General features: G+C 46.0%; 2 protein-coding genes across 2 annotated transcripts in view; both read right to left on the bottom strand.

Annotated features, from left to right (window-relative positions):
• Window positions 1-3,319, bottom strand: part of ywhag2 (3-monooxygenase/tryptophan 5-monooxygenase activation protein, gamma polypeptide 2) — a 4,525-nt gene extending 1,206 nt beyond the window's left edge. Inside the window, exons 1-2 of the mRNA XM_080006539.1 lie at window positions 3,191-3,319; window positions 1-538 (exon numbers count right to left, since the gene is read on the bottom strand). The exon at window positions 1-538 is cut by the window's left edge and continues 1,206 nt beyond it. Of these exons, the coding sequence (XP_079862665.1) occupies window positions 1-538; window positions 3,191-3,277 (625 nt within the window). The 5' untranslated portion in view covers window positions 3,278-3,319. The remainder of the gene's footprint in view (window positions 539-3,190) is intronic.
• Window positions 3,320-14,409: 11,090 nt separating this feature from the next.
• The window catches only part of ca4b (carbonic anhydrase IV b), a gene marked incomplete at both ends in the record, with an annotated part of 5,255 nt that continues 2,164 nt past the window's right edge, over window positions 14,410-17,500 (bottom strand). Inside the window, 5 exons of the mRNA XM_080006701.1 lie at window positions 14,410-14,586; window positions 14,690-14,853; window positions 15,102-15,168; window positions 15,310-15,402; window positions 15,524-15,669. Coding sequence (XP_079862827.1) covers window positions 14,410-14,586; window positions 14,690-14,853; window positions 15,102-15,168; window positions 15,310-15,402; window positions 15,524-15,669 — 647 coding nt within the window. The remainder of the gene's footprint in view (window positions 14,587-14,689; window positions 14,854-15,101; window positions 15,169-15,309; window positions 15,403-15,523; window positions 15,670-17,500) is intronic.

Raw genomic sequence — 17,500 nt, 5'->3', positions numbered from 1 at the left:
CCAGCTCGGCGATGGCGTCGTCGAAGGCGGTCTTGGCCAGGTGACAGGCCTGGTCCGGGGCGTTCTGGATCTCGTAGTAAAACACGGAGTAGTTGAGGGCCAGGCCCAGGCGGATGGGGTGGGTGGGCTGCATGTGCTCCTTGCTGATCTCGTGGGCCTCGTTGTAGGCCTTCTCCGACGACTCCACCACGGCGGCCCTCTTCTCCCCCGTGGCCACCTCGGCCAGGTAGCGGTAGTAGTCGCCCTTCATCTTCAGGTAGAACACCTTGCTCTCGTGCTGCGTCTCGCTGCAGTTCTTGATCAGGAAGTTGTCCAGGAGGTTGAGGACGTCCTGGCACACGGCCTCCAGCTCCTTCTCGATCTTCTCCCGGTAGGCCCGCACCATCTCAATCTTCTTCTCGTTGCCATCGGCCGAGGTCTTCTGCTCGATGCTGGAGATGACCCTCCAGGAGGACCGTCGGGCCCCCACCACGTTCTTATAGGCGACGGACAAGAGGTTCCTCTCCTCATTGGACAGAGCCTCGTTCAGCTCCGTTACCTGGGGGAAAGGCGGGAAGACAGACGAATGGGAACTAGTTTCAGAACATCGAGTACGCCGTCGAGGGCGCGTTTTTCCAAATAGATAAATCACAACTTAATCCGATTCCCCTCTCAAAGATCTTCCTCAATTTAAAGGTTGGCTTTTGCATACCCGGCTTGTAGCGAACAGCCCATTGCATAGCATTAGGGATGAGTGAGATTCCATTCGTCATGTGCAATTTCCAGTTTCCATGGCAATCTTGCTCATTTAGCGCACCAGCAGCCCCGGCCGCCACGTGGACAGCCAAGGCCAGCGAGCGGAGGAACCATATTCGAGAGGGGGGAGCCGCTAATGGAGGTGTAGAGATTCCGAAAATGTTCCCCGCGGGCGCTCCCGGGCAGCTGCAGTGTAAGTGAAAACCATCACTGTGCCGCCGGCTCACGTGTCCCACTGACCTTCTCCGTGGCCGACGGTGACCTATTCACCTGTCCAAAATGCCATGACATCACTCTGCGTTAAGACCGCAACAGGCCGAGCGGATCAGCAGTGCAGCGGACGGCATTAAAAACCCACCGGGCGGGTATCACCCCGCCTATCGAGTGAAGCTTACGTTGCAAAGCGGCACTCATCGGATCGATAGCTCTATCATGAGTGGACTTTAAAGGACGGAGCAGAGTGGAAGATGTGGACTGAACAGAGAAAAAAAAAAAAAAAAAAAGCAAAAAAAAAAAATTTTAAAAACGCCCCGCTTTTCCAGAAAACAGAGCTCATAATTGGCCCTCCGTCTAAACGGCTCTCAAGCGTGACTTAACATTTCCTCTCTCTCTCTCTCTCTCTCTCGCTCTCTCTCTCTCTCGCTCTCTCGCGAGCCGTTTTGACATTCCCTTGCCAATAGCACAAAGATGGCGCAGGATCGCTGACGTCACCGCCGGGGGAGAGGACGGAGCAGAGATCATGACCTATAGAAACGGCGATCCTTTTTTAAATTGTATTTTATTTTTTATGGCTTTTACACCTCGTACACCAACATGTGCTGTGTGTTGGCGTATGAGGTTTTACCGTGTACGCTGGTTTGGAGCTAAACCGGGCACCTTCCGGCGCGTCGTACCACATGGTACGACATTATACGCGCCGACTTTATACACCGCTTCTACAACACGACATCGGGGAAACAAGCCACGCCAGGTGGAGGACGATGACTGGACAAAGACGAAATCTCGACAGCCACCGATTCAGAATGGTCGGGGGCTTGGATCGACTGTGCCAGCGGAGGGTATCGTCCGGGGGACTTGCTTTTAGTTTGGGACGGGAGCACACACCCCTGCAGACGGTTCCCCGTCGGGGGCCGCACCGACACAGATTGTTCAAAGGGAAAGGAATCCCTCCCCCCGTCTGACGGCCGGGTTACATCATACATGAGATGACTTCGCTCAGGTCCATCCTATCGTTATAACTAACGGTTTATATGGTTTTTCCGGCGGTTTTAGGCAGTGTAGCCTCCCGGTAGATCCCATTGTAGGATCCCCCCCCCCCACGTCCGTTTCAGGGGCCAACAAAAGACAAAAGGCCCCTATCTGGGGGCCCGTGGGAGGGCGGTGCTGTGACGCTGACCGTGTCAACATCATGTCATCATGACAGGACCATTTATTTTATTTTATTTTATTTTATTTTTTGAGCCAGAATAATTAATGAAAATATTTCCAGATTTGCTATCGACAAATTTATTTTATTTTTTTTAATAAATTTTCAAATGCTGAATCTGAGTGCACGTTCACAAGCCACGCACGGAACAGCACTGGGATGTGGACGACGCAGGGAAGGAACATGAGGAGCCCATTTACAGCAACGTGAAACGGAAGGAAACACAACACCGACGAGCAAATTGGCTCATATTGACTCACTGCAATATGACAAAGAATATTCCAGAGAGAGTCTACCGCCTCCTACGTCTGTTTAGAGTAAAGAGCTGTTACTCTTCATGAGCCATCCAATGCACTGGGCTGGGGGAAAAAATTATATATATAAAAAATCCCCACCGCCTTCATATTCGTGCGTATTTGGCGTCAGTGAAAGAGCATTTAGAAACGGTTTAGGATGCATTTTTATGTAACAGTGTGATTGAGTAAGAGTAGTTTGGCCATTGTCGGGGGTACCACGGGTGTCTCTCCGCGTTAGTGTTTGGATTTTTCGATGTTGCGATCCAACGTGACAGATAAAAACGCAGTTTCCCTCGCAGCTGACACGGTGACAGGCCGGTGTCTGACCCTATAGCCCCACGCCGATGCGCGGTCCTTCTTTGTACCGGGGCGGGGGAGGCACCGCCCAAGGAAGGAGCGGGCTCCTCACGTTCGGGATCGGGATCTGAACCAAGAATCCCCCCCGCCCACACCCCCCTCTGGCATCGAAGGAGATCGCGTTAAATGCGGCGTCGAAGCGGCTCGTCCCGGATGACGGAGCGCTGCGGCGCTGTCACGGGGACTAACCGGGAGAGGACGTCCGCGAATGCTGGGCAATTTTGGCCATTTCAGTCAAACGCGTCATGATGACAGATGATCAATTACAACAGAGGATCAATAATAACAGATGATCAATCATATCAGATGATAAACCCATTATCACCCCCTCCGCCCACCAAAAAAAAAAAAAAAAAAAAAAAAAAAAAAGACTTACCGATTTCATCGCAGCTGCCATATCATCATATCTCTCCGCCTGCTCAGCCAACCTGGCTTTCTGCACCAGCTGCTCGCGATCAACCATTTTCTCTGTGCTGTGTCTTCGTCGGGGTCTGAGCGCTGAGCGTCTGATGCTGGACTCGCACTGCAGCGATGTTCTGTCCGCGCGCCTCGAGCTGCAGCTGTTCCCTGCTGTCTGCGCTCGTGCCGACGGGACACCCACCCTCCTCCCTCCCAACCCCTCCCTGCTCCTCCCTCCCTCCCTGCCAACCTCCCTCCCAACCCCTCCCTGCTCCTCCCTCCCTCCCTGCCAACCTCCCTCCCAACCCCTCCCTGCTCCTCCCTCCCTCCCTGCCAACCTCCCTCCCAACCCCTCCCTGCTCCTCCCTCCCTCCCTGCCAACCTCCCTCCCAACCCCTCCCTGCTCCTCCCTCCCTCCCTGCCAACCTCCCTCCCAACCCCTCCCTGCTCCTCCCTCCCTCCCTGCCAACCTCCCTCCCAACCCCTCCCTGCTCCTCCCTCCCTCCCTGCCAACCTCCCTCCCAACCCCTCCCTGCTCCTCCCTCCCTCCCTCCCAACCCCTCCCTGCTCCTCCCTCCCTCCCTGCCAACCTCCCTCCCAAACCCCCTCCCTGCTCCTCCCTTCCCCCTCCCTCCCTCCCTCCCTACTCCTCCCTGCCTCCTTCCCTGCTCCCTCCCTCCCTCCCTCCTCCCTCCTCCATCCCTACTCTTCCCTCCTCCTCCTCCTCCTCCTCCTCCTCCTCCTCCTCCTCCTCGCGCTTTCTCGCGGCTGCGTCATCACTCGGAAAAGGTGGGAGTCTGCCGATGAAGTCACACTCCATGCACTGGCGGGTGGGGGGGCGGAGGGCTTGGCGAAGGGGATTGTGGGAGTCCTACTGCCCCCCCCCCCCCGTGGGGGTGTGGCCGAGATAGATGATAGATAGATAGATAGATGATTGATAGATAGATAGATAGATAGATAGATAGATAGATAGATAGATAGATAGTGTGGTGTGGGGATGGTGTGGTTTGAGCAGCCACACCTGTCCTGGGTCCAGGCAGCTGGGGCCCAGGATCAGAGTGGCTGCTTACTTGTTGCCCGTTGGTTGGTCTCACCAGCAACAGGTAAAGCCCACATCCCCACACTCACTCAGGAGAGGAGCCCGTGTCATGAGACACCTCCATCTGCTCCTGGGCTTATTCCAACTAGCGTACTTTCTTCAATAAACCAGTGTGTCTACCACCTGGTTGTCTGTCTCTGTGCCGGAGGTCCCTGCATGGGTGGTAGAAGAACTGCCACAGATAGATAGATAGATAGATAGATAGATAGATAGATAGATAGATAGATAGATAGATAGATAGATAGATAGATAGATAGATAGATAGATAGACAGATAGATAGATAGATAGATAGATAGATAGATAGACAGATAGATAGACAGATAGATAGATAGATAGATAGATAGATAGATAGATAGATAGATAGATAGATAGATAGATAGACAGATAGATAGATAGATAGATAGATAGATAGATAGATAGATAGATAGATAGATAGATAGATAGATAGATAGATAGATAGATAGTAGATAGACAGATAGATAGATAGATAGATAGATAGATAGACAGATAGATAGATAGATAGATAGACAGATAGATAGATAGATAGATAGATAGATAGATAGATAGATAGATAGATAAATAGATAGATAGACAGATAGATAGATAGATAGATAGATAGTAGATAGACAGATAGATAGATAGACAGACAGATAGATAGAGGGGATGGTAGCTCTGGAGGTAGAGCTGGTGGTCTAGTGATCTAAAGGTTGCTGGTTCGATCCCAGGCTCCTCCTGCTAGCATGCTGTAGTGTCCTTGAGCAAGACAATTAACCCCTAATTGCTCCTGATGGCTGCGTCCGTCGGTGTTTGAACAATTGTAAGTCGCTTTGGATAAAAGCGTCTGCTAAATGACTAAATGTAAATGTAGATAGATAGATAGATAGATAGATAGATAGATAGATAGTAGATAGATGGACTATTCTGTTGTGTGAACATATGTTTACTAGCTTATTTACAGACTCTATAGGCTGTGGGGACAATCAAGTACTGACTCAGAATGACTGAGTTCCGATTAGCGCTGGAACGCAGCATTAGTTTCGCTCACGGGCTATTTGATGAGCAGCTTAATCAAAAAAAAATTATGGCTTCTCCTTCCCAGAATCGAACCTGTCTGTATGTGTGAACTATGCATAACTTAAACTGTAACTCATCAACTTACAGTGGATACCTCACCCCAGCCAACTCGGACAAGCACATCAATTCACACAGAGACGCCTTCATCATCAAATATTTAATTTCATATTGAAGTAGGGAGGGGTCCGAAGCATTGCAAATATAGCTGTTCTCGAATGCTAGATTTGCACAGTAGTTTAGGGAACGTGAAGCTGATGTCACGTTGCCGGCAGCGAGGCCAGCATATTTGGGGGGGATCACTCGCATTGACTGTGAACGTCGGTCGGCATGTTTGTGTTAAAAGGCGCCTGGAAGTCTGGGTCGGCGAAAAGCTGCCACAGAAAATCTTGCAACTGTCTTGCGTGAAACCTTCTTTCACTCCCTTCCTTTCTCCATTTTGGTACATTTCGTATATTTTCGCTATTTCTCCATGCAAGTGAATGGAAGCGATCCTCCAAAAGTGGCGGGCGGAGTGCATAGCAGCCCGTGGCAACCGTCAAACCTTGCGTTCCCTATTGTAAGCACGGAACACAACTATTTAGGCTTCCTCCACCCACCACGTCATCCACACGTCCACCGGCTTTTTGGTTGGTCCTATCCTTCCTTTATTTATATCCCGAGGTGCCCGTTATCTGTCGCTTACCCTTGTAGGTTTTACCTGAGCAGGGCCGTGGTGAGGAGGAGGAGGAGGAGGAGGAGGGGGAGGAGGGGCCTTGATACGGAGAAAAAAAAATTGCCCCGTTTTTCATAATCAATGAGATAGGATTCTGCAGCAACAACCAAAAAAAAAAAAAAAAAAGGTATCGCGTTAATTCGGAAAAACAGAGCAGAACCACCACACATGGAAGGATTGTGTTCCTGCGAGGAAGCTCTCCTTCCTACGGAGGCGTGATGCCTTTCAGTTGCATCATCTTATATCCATGAAGCAGCCATATTGGTCCAACGGATCCCGGAGAGAACGCCGTGACGTCCTGCGTCACTCAGAGGCCCGACTACCAAACCCAAACCGGAAAATGAAGCGGAGTCGAACGAGCGGGCGGGGACTCGTTTGCCTCCGTGAAGTCGAGCTCTCCGGTCGGAATGAGAGCTTCTCGGCGGGATCACCAAGCTGCTCATGTCTCGTTAAGTCGGATAAAACAGGGCAGTTTTTTTTCTTCCTCAAGCGAATGCATTACGCTTTCCGTACCTGCAGGCCCCAAAAGGCTGTGAATGATTCACTGACTCACTTTGAAGGAGTCGGGTTCTTCTTTTTTTTTTTTTTTTTTTTTTAACGTTTCAAGGCTGTTCGATTCCCACTCGGAACCTTAGTAATCTAATTGTGAGCCTCACCAACACGTCCTCTAGTAACCTACAGTATGACTTGCCGTGGAACATGGCTTCCTTTATCCATCGATCATATAGCAATGTGTTTCCCTCATCCATTGGCTATTAGCAGAGCATAATGAATGACCACAGATACAGAATTATGGGCTAGAGTGGTCATTTTTCATATTTAACCGGTTGTAGTTCATATACTATACTTATCTGTGTATTCATGTAACATCAATGAGCATGAGGTTTTAGTGTCTCGTTCAAGGTACTTTTGTGTGTGTGTGTGTGTGTGTGTGTGTGTGTGTGTGTGTGTGTGTGTGTGCGTGTGTGTGCACCCGCGTGTGTGTGTGTGTGTGTGTGTGTGTGTGTGCGCACGTTACATAAGGCAAGGCCCACTGTACCAGGCCCTCGCTGCGGCACACATCCTGACAACTGGGCCGACCCAGAGCTCCCTCTCCTGGTCCAGACCGGTCCTGCCCGATGAATCTCGTGTCAGAAACGCATCATGTTGTCTGCCTCTTCCCTCGAAAACGAGGTGATTGCTCGCGCTGTGGGTGCACGGAACTTCATTCAGAAACAACGACCATTTATCCATTGAGTTGCCTCAGATCTCAGTGGACCAGTCAACTTTCACTGTTTAAAGTCTGCAAAGGTGGACTGTTTCTTATATTGATTTTGATTTGTTGTACGTGGAAGTGTGAGGTACAGGATAAACCCCCTGGAAGTGGATTGTGTATAATCTTGGCCAAGGGCACATACACTGTAGATGTTACTACATGACGATATAACCTGTTCTACTTTCTACTTTTGGGGGCGACCCCGTAGCCGTCAGAAAAAATTCCGCTGCCGGTGCACACGTCTGCGAGGATTGCCCCTTTCTGGGAGCATTGTAAAGACGTTCCAAGGTGGACGTTGACGTGGGATTACTTAGAGCCGCGGGAACACACAGGGTTCCGATCCCTATTAGTCGGTCCTTCAACAGGAGATTACCGCTGCCTGACTGGGCAACAGGTCAAAAAAAGTGCTGACTTTTAGCTGAGGCCTGAAGTAGGTCAAGTCTAGGTAGTGGAGGAATCACCTCGAATCTCAATGAATAACACGTCCCGAGGGGTCTTCTCCCTGGCACATATCGATCACACATTGATATAATAGTGAAACGGGGACGTTACATTACATTATGTTATTTAGCCGACGCTTTCGTCCAATAAGACATGAAACTCAATATCGCTGGTGTTTTGGTTATCATAATATCATGAGATAGTTAAATGGTATCGTTTAGGCTGCATTACTGTAAAGTAATATATTGGGGAGAACATGCAAACTCCACACAGAAAGGGTTATCTCCCAAATAGGAGCCTTTCTGTGTGGAGTTTGCATGTTCTCCCCGTGCTCACATGGGGTTTCCTCCACCTCACGTCAGTAAGGACCACCACCAAAAACATGCACCCATCATCGTCTGACCAGCGATGGACACTTATCACCTGGTCCCCGGGCGCGTCCACGTATGCTGCCCACTGCTCCTGGCTGTGCCCCCGGAGGAAGGACAAGCCAGAATGGGTCAAAAGCAGAGGATCCATTTCACCGGCCACCATCAAGCATGTGCATGTGCATGTGTGTGTGTGTGTGCAAGCATGTGTTGTAGTGTGGTGTGTTGCGTGACGAATATAGACTGGTTTTATCTTTCTTTCTTTCTTCTTTTCTATTGATATTGGACTGTTTTGATTGTCCTAGTCAATGCCCTACATGCTTGGTCGTAAAAATAATTTGTCGTCATGGCCCGGGCCTAATGGGACTAATGTTCTCCTGTTACCATACAAACAAGTGTCGGTGTCCAGCCGGCCGTGCCGAGGCATATTCACTTCCCTCAAAGAGGATTATCTCCTGTACCTACGGCTTAGCTTAGATACCTCCAACGAGGATAAGGGGAGAGAGTCCGCCGTCGACAGCGGCCATCTGTCTGCCGACAGAGAGCTGGATGCTCGCACCGGGGTTGATGGACAGACTTCTCGAGCTGGACGTTTTGATATACCCAGACGAGGTGAGGATTGCCACGCCGGGAGACATCAGGGAATGGGAGCTCGAGACCGCCAGCCAGTTGTCTCTGCCCAGCGCCCGTCTCTTTGTGGCGCTCTACCCGTACAACCCCGCCGCGATGTCGCCGAACCCCGACACGGCGGCGGAGGAGCTGCCTTTCGTGCCCGGCCAGATCATCAAGGTAAAGCACGCGGGGTCCTCGCGGACGCACGTTCCCAATGTTGCGTCATTCAAAAGTTATGTCTCCGTGCGCGCGGTCGAATGCATCGTTTGCAGCGCGCATTTTTAATATCTTACAAGGCTTAGCAGTTGAAAAAAGCCCCCGAAGAGCTCGATATGGTTTCCTGTTTTGTCTATAGACCTGGGCTCTGTGGTTTTTATTTCCATTTCCTGTCCTCATTTGCAACGAACCGATCGTGAAAGTATAACCCCCGAGCGAATCCTGTCTGCCTCGGCGTTGCGCACGTTAAGATAAATGAGTGATCCTTTCATCTGGTCCGAGGCGGGATAAACACAAACTCTCTGTTTTTGGTAGGTTTTCGGAGATAAGGACCCTGACGGGTTTTATAACGGGGAGTCTGGGGGCCTCAAAGGCTTCGTGCCGAGTAACATGGTGGCTGAGATCCCGGTGGATGATGAGTATCTCAAGCAGTCGCTCATGCAGCAAGGATTTATTCCAGTGGATAACACAGGTATATCTATTTGTGTAGAGCTCCACGCCATAAACTCAATGAACTGTACACATGTAAGCGTAGGAATATGGATTAAACGAGTGGATGTGCTATTAAAAGATCTGCTCTGTCAATTTTCTCTTCATAATGTGTGGTAGAAAAAATAAAAAATGGCAGGTGGTAACACGCACTGTTGCGTGTGTGTGGCGTACCGTATCATGATGGATGCAGAGCGAAAACATCCAGAAATCTACCGCCAGTCCTTACGGCGTGCGTTGTGCATTTATTCGCAGGGGTTTCCCGAACGCCGGATCTGAGCGTTGACGGCAGCATCCCCGAGGATGTTGTCGTCCGCCGAATGGTGGCCATATACGAATACGATTCGTGGGAAAGCTCCCCCAACCTCGACAGCGAGGTAAGCTCCTTGCGCTTCGTGGCCGGGTCGAGCTGGTACGCCCGCGGCCCGTCCACACACGCTTTCGAGGGCCAAAGAGCGTCGATCCCCTTCGGCATCGACTCATGCCGCCTTCTCTTGCAGGAGGAGCTCAGCTTCCGGGCGGGAGACATCATATACGTGTTTGGCGACATGGATGAAGACGGATTCTACTTTGTGAGTAGCGAACGCGCATCATAAAGCGCCTCTTTGAAACCCCGGCGTTCGAGGAAACTTCACGCTGTCCCTCTTTCTACATTTTAGGGGGATCATCACGGACGACGAGGCCTGGTGCCGTCAAACTTCCTGCAGCCGCTACCGTGGAATTAGAAATCTCAATACCAAGGAGGTTGCAGCGATACAGTGGAAAAAAGTCTTTTTTTTTTTTTTATAAGAATGTGTGTCTTTAGATGCCAGATCAACAAGTGTATGTTTCATATCTACACAGCGATGAATCTCCTGTAAATATTGTCATTTCACTATCAGGACACCGCCAAATGTGGAAAATGATGAAGTCACTTGTCGCGCAAACTTTTAAGTTGTGCAAGAATTCACAGGAAAATGGAAAATATTTTATTTGCTTGTGACTTAGGCTCGGTAGGGTGAACTGACCTTTTCTCTGCCCCGCGCACGTTTGGCAAATATCAATGTGCATCAAGATGACTCAAGGTTTTTTATAAAAGCCCATAAAAAATACTCTCAAATCCCATTTATTTAAATAAGATATTTTTCACATGACATCATAAAAAAGAATACTGCAGTGGCACCAGTCAGTAATTGCTAGGTTATTTTAGCCTTAAAAGAACACTAACCTAATATATCTGCTAACCCAAGTCTGTCACTATATTGCGTCCATATTTGCCTTATAAAGTATAAAGTATTTATACGTTTTCTATACTCAGCTCATATTCTTTTCATATTGAGAATGAATGAAATTCTTGTATTTACTGTTTTGTGTTGGACACAGAAGCACGTCTTTTTAATCAGGTTTTTATTTCAAATATGTAACAGAAACATTGGTAGAAATTATTGATTAAAATATATGTCTTATCTATGCAAATATCAACAGTGGTACATGACAATAAAGTGTTTTGAATTCAGAAAACTTGCACAAAACGTGTTTTATTTCAGCTATTCCGTACAATGAGTTAAATGTCAATAAAATGCTGTACTTTGTTGTTATAATAAAACACATACTCATTTGTTTTATTTGCAAAGTGAAAATTGATTTTCTGCAGGAGGGTCACCCGGGGTGAAATTCAAATTGCAGAAGACGAGACAAAAGAAAAGCCGGATTTCAAAAAGAGAATGTGGTTCCAAACAGATGCAGTAGATGGTCTTTAACTTTCCTCTGTCGCCCACAGTGTACTCATCCATAAAGTAGGAAACACTACACTTCGTACAACAGTTTAGTAGTGCTTTCTACTTTATGGGTGACAACACTGTACATCAGCCGGTCCTCGCGGTTCCAAGATGCAGGTTCAACGAAACGTGACGGAAAGTTCAACAAAATCATACAAAAAAAAAAAATCAAAATATCCAATCTGTAGCATGAATTCATGAATAACTAGTTATACTTAATTACTTTTATGATAATGAAATATTTACAGGAAAAAAAAAATTCACCCACAAGTATTTGACATGAATGTTCTTTAAAATGATCCTCATATAACACATAAATAAGGAACATTGCCGTCAAAGTCTGTCACTGGTGAAATGTCTTAATTATTCTACACAGTCAGAATACAACAGGGTTTCAATGCCTTTAAATATCAATTCAATGTTCGTTAAGAAGTTTAAGCATTTCATGTCTTGGTGCTATGTCTTGGTCTTACCCGCTTTTTGACTCCCAAGAAGAAAGAGAACCAAGAAATGAACATGATCTTTTTATTAACCCTGTCTGTACCACGTGGTTTACACAGGAAAGAGTTGCAGTCTGCACGAGCACGCGCGCACACGCCCACACACACACGCCACACACACACACACACACACACACACACACACACACACACACACACACACAGACACACACACACACAGACACACACGCGCACACACACACACACACACACACACACACACACACACACACACACACACACACACACACACACACACACCTTGCACATCTTGTGGGCTAGCACATACGGATGTGCCTGTCCATACAGTACACACACACACACACCAACACACACGCGCACACATGCACAGTTGACACTTACAAGGATGTGCAGTCACAATCTGAATCAAATAGTGAAGCATATCACTGTTTCAAGCTAAATATGTGAGAAAACACATTTTCTTCAAAGATATGATCAGAATCTGCTTTAAATTAGATAAAGACATCATAGAATTAGATTAGATTCAACCCATTGTCATTGCACAGAGTACAAGTACTGAGGCAACAAAATGCATTTCTCTGCATTTTACCATCCTAGTAACTGACGTATGTAGGAGCAGTGGGCTGCATGTAGCAGCGCCCGGGGAGCAGGTAGGGGGTTAAGCGTCTTGCTGAAGGACACATCAGCACGCTACCAGGATTGAACCGGCAATCTTCGGATTACTAGGCTCTAACATATTACTATCATATTTGTTGTAATAACTCAGCATGAAACATAATAAGATTTGGCATTTGTGTAGCAGTTGGAACCCTGTAGTCAGTAGTGTAACTGTAAATTATTAGTTATTACAATATGGTTTCTATTGTAAATAGGATGATGGCTGTACAACAATATAGAGCTATGAAGATGCAAAAATACACAGGCCATAACCTGAAATGTCAACATTTTTTAATAATTAATAATAATTGTTAGTGACAAGGTGAGGTGGGAGGATGGGACGAGTCGCTTCCCCATCTCAGCAAATGTGCAATATGCTTGCAACAACAGAAACTTCGTAAATAGAATAAAGATAGGCCTCTGTCCTCCGTTGTCAAGACAACACAAACCTCAGAGTCACACCAAGTGAAATAAGAGGAAGTGGGGGATGGGTGGTGTGCACGAACCGAGAAAGAATATCGTTGTAGAAAAATAGGACGGGTACTACTCTACCCTAACGACGGCAGTCCAAAATCAAATGTTGATCATTTAACCGTATTAATACAGTCATGTCTCCTGGCGGCATCGGAGGACAACCCCCTTGCACAAAACACTTATAATACAGTATAATTTGCATTGGTTCTGCATATTGCTATGTGTTTTTTTAAATTTTTTTCTGCAGAGGAGACAAGTAAGCACAGTGCAGTGTTGAAACATGACTGTGCATGTGTACAGTTTATGTCTTGGCTCTCTCTCTCTCTCTCTCGCTCTCTCGCTCTCTCTCTCTCTCTCTCTCTCTCTCTCTCTCTCTCTCTCTCTCTCTCTGGCACTGCAGGCCGTGTGCTTGCGTTCGACATCTATTTCTGTGTATCCCGGGATTATATCCGCAGTGATCCCATCTAGCGCTTACAATGATATAGATAGTGTTTGCGTCCTGAGACGAGGACATTATCAATTGAAAGCGGTGGGTATTAACTTCTCAGCACAATGTCTCGGATTGATCGCATTATCCATGATCTCTGCCCGGGAGCCAGTGTTTTTGTTTATTTACATCTGCGTGTCAAATATGCTTTCCTTATCAACCAATCTGCGACTATATAAAACATGGCTACACACCTCGTCCAGAATGACCATTAAAAATGGCTTCTCTCAAGTATTGCTCTCACAGGATGAGCCATGATGCACAAATGACTTAATAACGATCAGTTGGTTATTTAGCCATGAACAGAAATATTAAATTGTCCCAGAATGTGTGTGAAAAATGGGACTACACCCACACGTTACAGTATATCCTTCAGCTACAGAGTAGGTGAAGTTTATCCATTTTAAACAACTCTATTCAGTGCTGCCACAGTGTGGAACCCGGAGGAACTGGTTTAAATTCACATGCAATGAAATAGACTTCACTCCGAAGTCATTGGAAGTTTCACTGATAATATTACATCAGCTAGGAAATGTTACACAACCCTCCTATACACAAAGATAAGGTGTGAGGGTGTGTGAGCGTGCGTGCGTGCGCGCGTGTGTGTGTGTCTATCTGTATCTGTTTATCTGTGTCTGTAGGTCTTCATTAGTTATTGTTAAAGAAGGATTAGAGATAAAATGAAAAAGAAAATAGACACCTTACACATCAGCTATGTTGTCAGATTGTGTTTATAATACAAAATACAAAATGTGGCACAGTGCATAAGTCATATGAATGTACATATAAAAATTACATTTTACTTATAATTCACTTCCATGTATGTATATAATATATTCATATTATTCATATGTATTATATTTATAAACATCATATCACTTTAATATCATAAATATACGTGAATTACCGTCAGGGAAATAGAATAAAATTACATTTGTTCATTATTCCATTGAATAAAGAAATAATAATTTCACATGACATAAAATGCCATCATCTCTCCTTGGTGGATAGAAAAATCAATTTTAGTCATCAGGTATTTCTCACATTAGTCTTGACTATCAGCAAGATAAATTTAACTGTCTCTCCATTGGCTGGATATCAACACTGAAGCGGTGAGCAGCACAGCACTCGCCAAAGCAACGTGGCCTCCAGAGTAAAACACTTTCCTCTCATTCAACGGCTGCACGGGCCGGTACGTTCTTTCCATTTGCATCCCATTGGAAAACCGGAGCTTGGAGAATGCAGCAAGCTGTGGGGAAAAAATTGGAATAAATGTGAGCAAATCAGATCAAATGAGTGGATAAAAACCTTTGGGGTGGACGGGATGAGGGTGTTATCGAGGGGTTGTGGACCTGTCGCCTGCTGAGCAGAATGGGCGTGTCAAACAGCGTCCATACGATGGCTTCAGCACAGTTTGGGGTGGTGAGGGATCCGTGATAGCGGAAGTAGCCGGTCATGTTTCCCAGAGGAGGAATGAGCATGCTCAAGGACACGGCACTCAGCGTGGTGTTGGTGGCTGGTTTTGAAAAAAATATGAACTTGTTATGCGACCGCAATAATAAAAACTTTGAAAAAAGCTGGCCGCCGCTTTGTTCTCTTTGAACTATCGCAGGTCGCATAAGGTCTTTTATGATGCGCTGTCTATTTCAAGGAATTGCCCTTTAGAAATATAAATGATCAGCAACAGGATAAGGGCTTATTGCCTTAATAAAACTGGGAGATACCCAAAGGTGTTTTATCGCTCGTAAAAAATACCTGTCTTACATGGTCGTGTGATGTCTTGCAGAGCGGTTACAATGGCATCGTAATGCTTGTTCGAAGTCGCAGATTCCTGAAATGTAAGAGGCGACATCAAAAATGTGTTCTACCGTTGAGGTGGACAATTACGAAGCACTTTTCAGGAGTTACATTTTTACCATCACAATTTGATGTGTGAGTGAGCTCATTGAGGAAAAACCAACCGACTCATCACCTGAAAGAAAAATCCAAGAGCTGCGACGCCAGCACTGTCTCCCAGAGCTTGGGACAAACTGTTGTATTCTTCCTTTATGTGGACAATATGCATCTGTATATGCCATGGAGATATTAGCATTGTGCCAATGCATGACATAGCATAAAATGTTTCAAAGGGAATGGAGAGCAGTCATTTTAATGCCATTTACGATCTTACGGCTGTTATTTCACACCTCCATCTGAAATTGTTCCCCATCAATCGTGTGTTCGGAGCCCGGTCCTCCATCTTTTCCCCAGTGGAAGTGGAGCTCCACCGCTTTGTATGGCACTGACAAGTTTCCACCTTTCACCAATGCATTAGCAGGCAGCTCCACTTGAACTAGTGTTAAAATACAAGTAATTTACAATGGCAGAAATGTAAACAGGACATGCATGGCAGAAAACCTCTAGTCATTTGTTTTTCCCCAAATCCGTAACGAGATCAACTTGCTTTTTCGGTCCTTGAAGGTTAAAGAAAAAGTTATTGAACATACCAGTGTATCCTGTGTTTTTGATGCGGCCATGAAAAGTGTCTTGATAGCCGATAAATTGGAATGGAGTGAGATGTTTATCCTGTAGAGTTTTCCTTGTGACAACGTTAACGGGAGACTGGGCTCTGCCGCTGCACTGTTGTGAAACCACTGACCAGGTGTCAGGCCCTGTGAAACAAATTCAAATGTCAGTTAACATGGAGCTCAAGGTGTTTAAAAAAATATATAAATATATATATATATATATATATTTTTTTTTTTAATCTGTAGTGCATACCTATGCATGTGCCATTGCATGTAACTTGGGATTGGTAGCACCAATCTAATGCAAAGAATTTGAAATGGGTAATTTAGCAGCAAAGTAGAAATAAATCACAGGTTGAGAACACATTATTAGAAACAATATTATCTGGGCCTATTCGATATTTATTCCTCTTTGCTTCTTCTCTGCTTTGATTATTGCTTTAACGTTAGACCGGGGCCACTTGACCATTTTGTAGAACCAGGTAGGTTGTGAATATGTACATCATTCAACTCAAATATAGAAATTCTACTTTTTTATGTAACAATTCCAATACAAATGCCAAATTAATGTAAATTGTATACGGGAAAGTTTCAGTTTATCGAGTAAAATCTTAACCTTTTTTCCCCCCCAAGTCAATTCTCCATTTTTAAGCATTGGCAAACTTACCTGTCCCTGAAATCAAGCTCACAGCAGATGCGCAGAAAAATGAAATAAGCGCAAGCATTGTCGTCGTCATCATCATCATCCTCATCATGCGTATGTAGGATGGTCTGCCCGCACTGCACACAGTGGAGGCAGGTAAATGTGAAGCTGTCGTCTCCGCCCATTAATGACTTTATAGCTGCTGCTGGGATCGTGGACTTTTATTTTACATTCAACACAATGTCACAGGGTGGCGGGGTTATATGACGTATAACCACAATGCTCCACTTATATAATGCCCTATCGTCTTGGAATGAAGAAAGACCTAAGAAGAATTGAGAATTTGATTAAAATTTCAGATTTTAAACACAATATTTGTGAACTGGCTGTTCCAATATTACGGAAGAGTATTAGGGCCGTGCAAATAAAAAACAAAATATCCCTGTGTTTTTGAGAATAAACTCAGAATTCTGACTTTAAATTGGACCTATTATGCTCCTTTTTACACAAGGTTTTTGTTGAAAATACCACTCAGCTTATGCATTAGAGCCATTCTAACATGCGTCCAATGCACCCTCTCTGAAAACGGGCTGTTGCAGTGGGAGGAGCAACCTTCCCGAGGCCCCTAGTTCTGTGAGCCAATGGGGTTTGAGTACGAGTTCCGGGTTATGTGAGTCTATGGCGTTTGAGCATGGCTTCCGGGTTTCATTGTATTTATTATTTTTCACCTTATCAGTCCACCGAAATCTGTTTCTGAAGAAAATAAGCAATCCAGTTGCTGAATCTTCAGTCATATAAGATCTAAAAGGCCTCATTTAAAAGGTTTCTTTCGTTGCCGTGCCCCAGTCCTCCGGACACGGGCACCTCACCACGACTTTCCGGGGACTCACGGAGATCGTGTCCCCTTTACGAACGGTTTCATTTTTCATTCATTTTTATTATTTTTATTTTTATTGATACAGAATCGTGGTTGGCCGCCTGCACTGCTCCATCGAAATGTGGCTACTGTGGTC

This window comes from Zeus faber (assembly GCF_960531495.2).
Source record: "Zeus faber genome assembly, chromosome: 9".
Taxonomy (NCBI): domain Eukaryota; kingdom Metazoa; phylum Chordata; class Actinopteri; order Zeiformes; family Zeidae; genus Zeus; species Zeus faber.
This window is presented reverse-complemented; position numbering and strand designations above follow the sequence as displayed.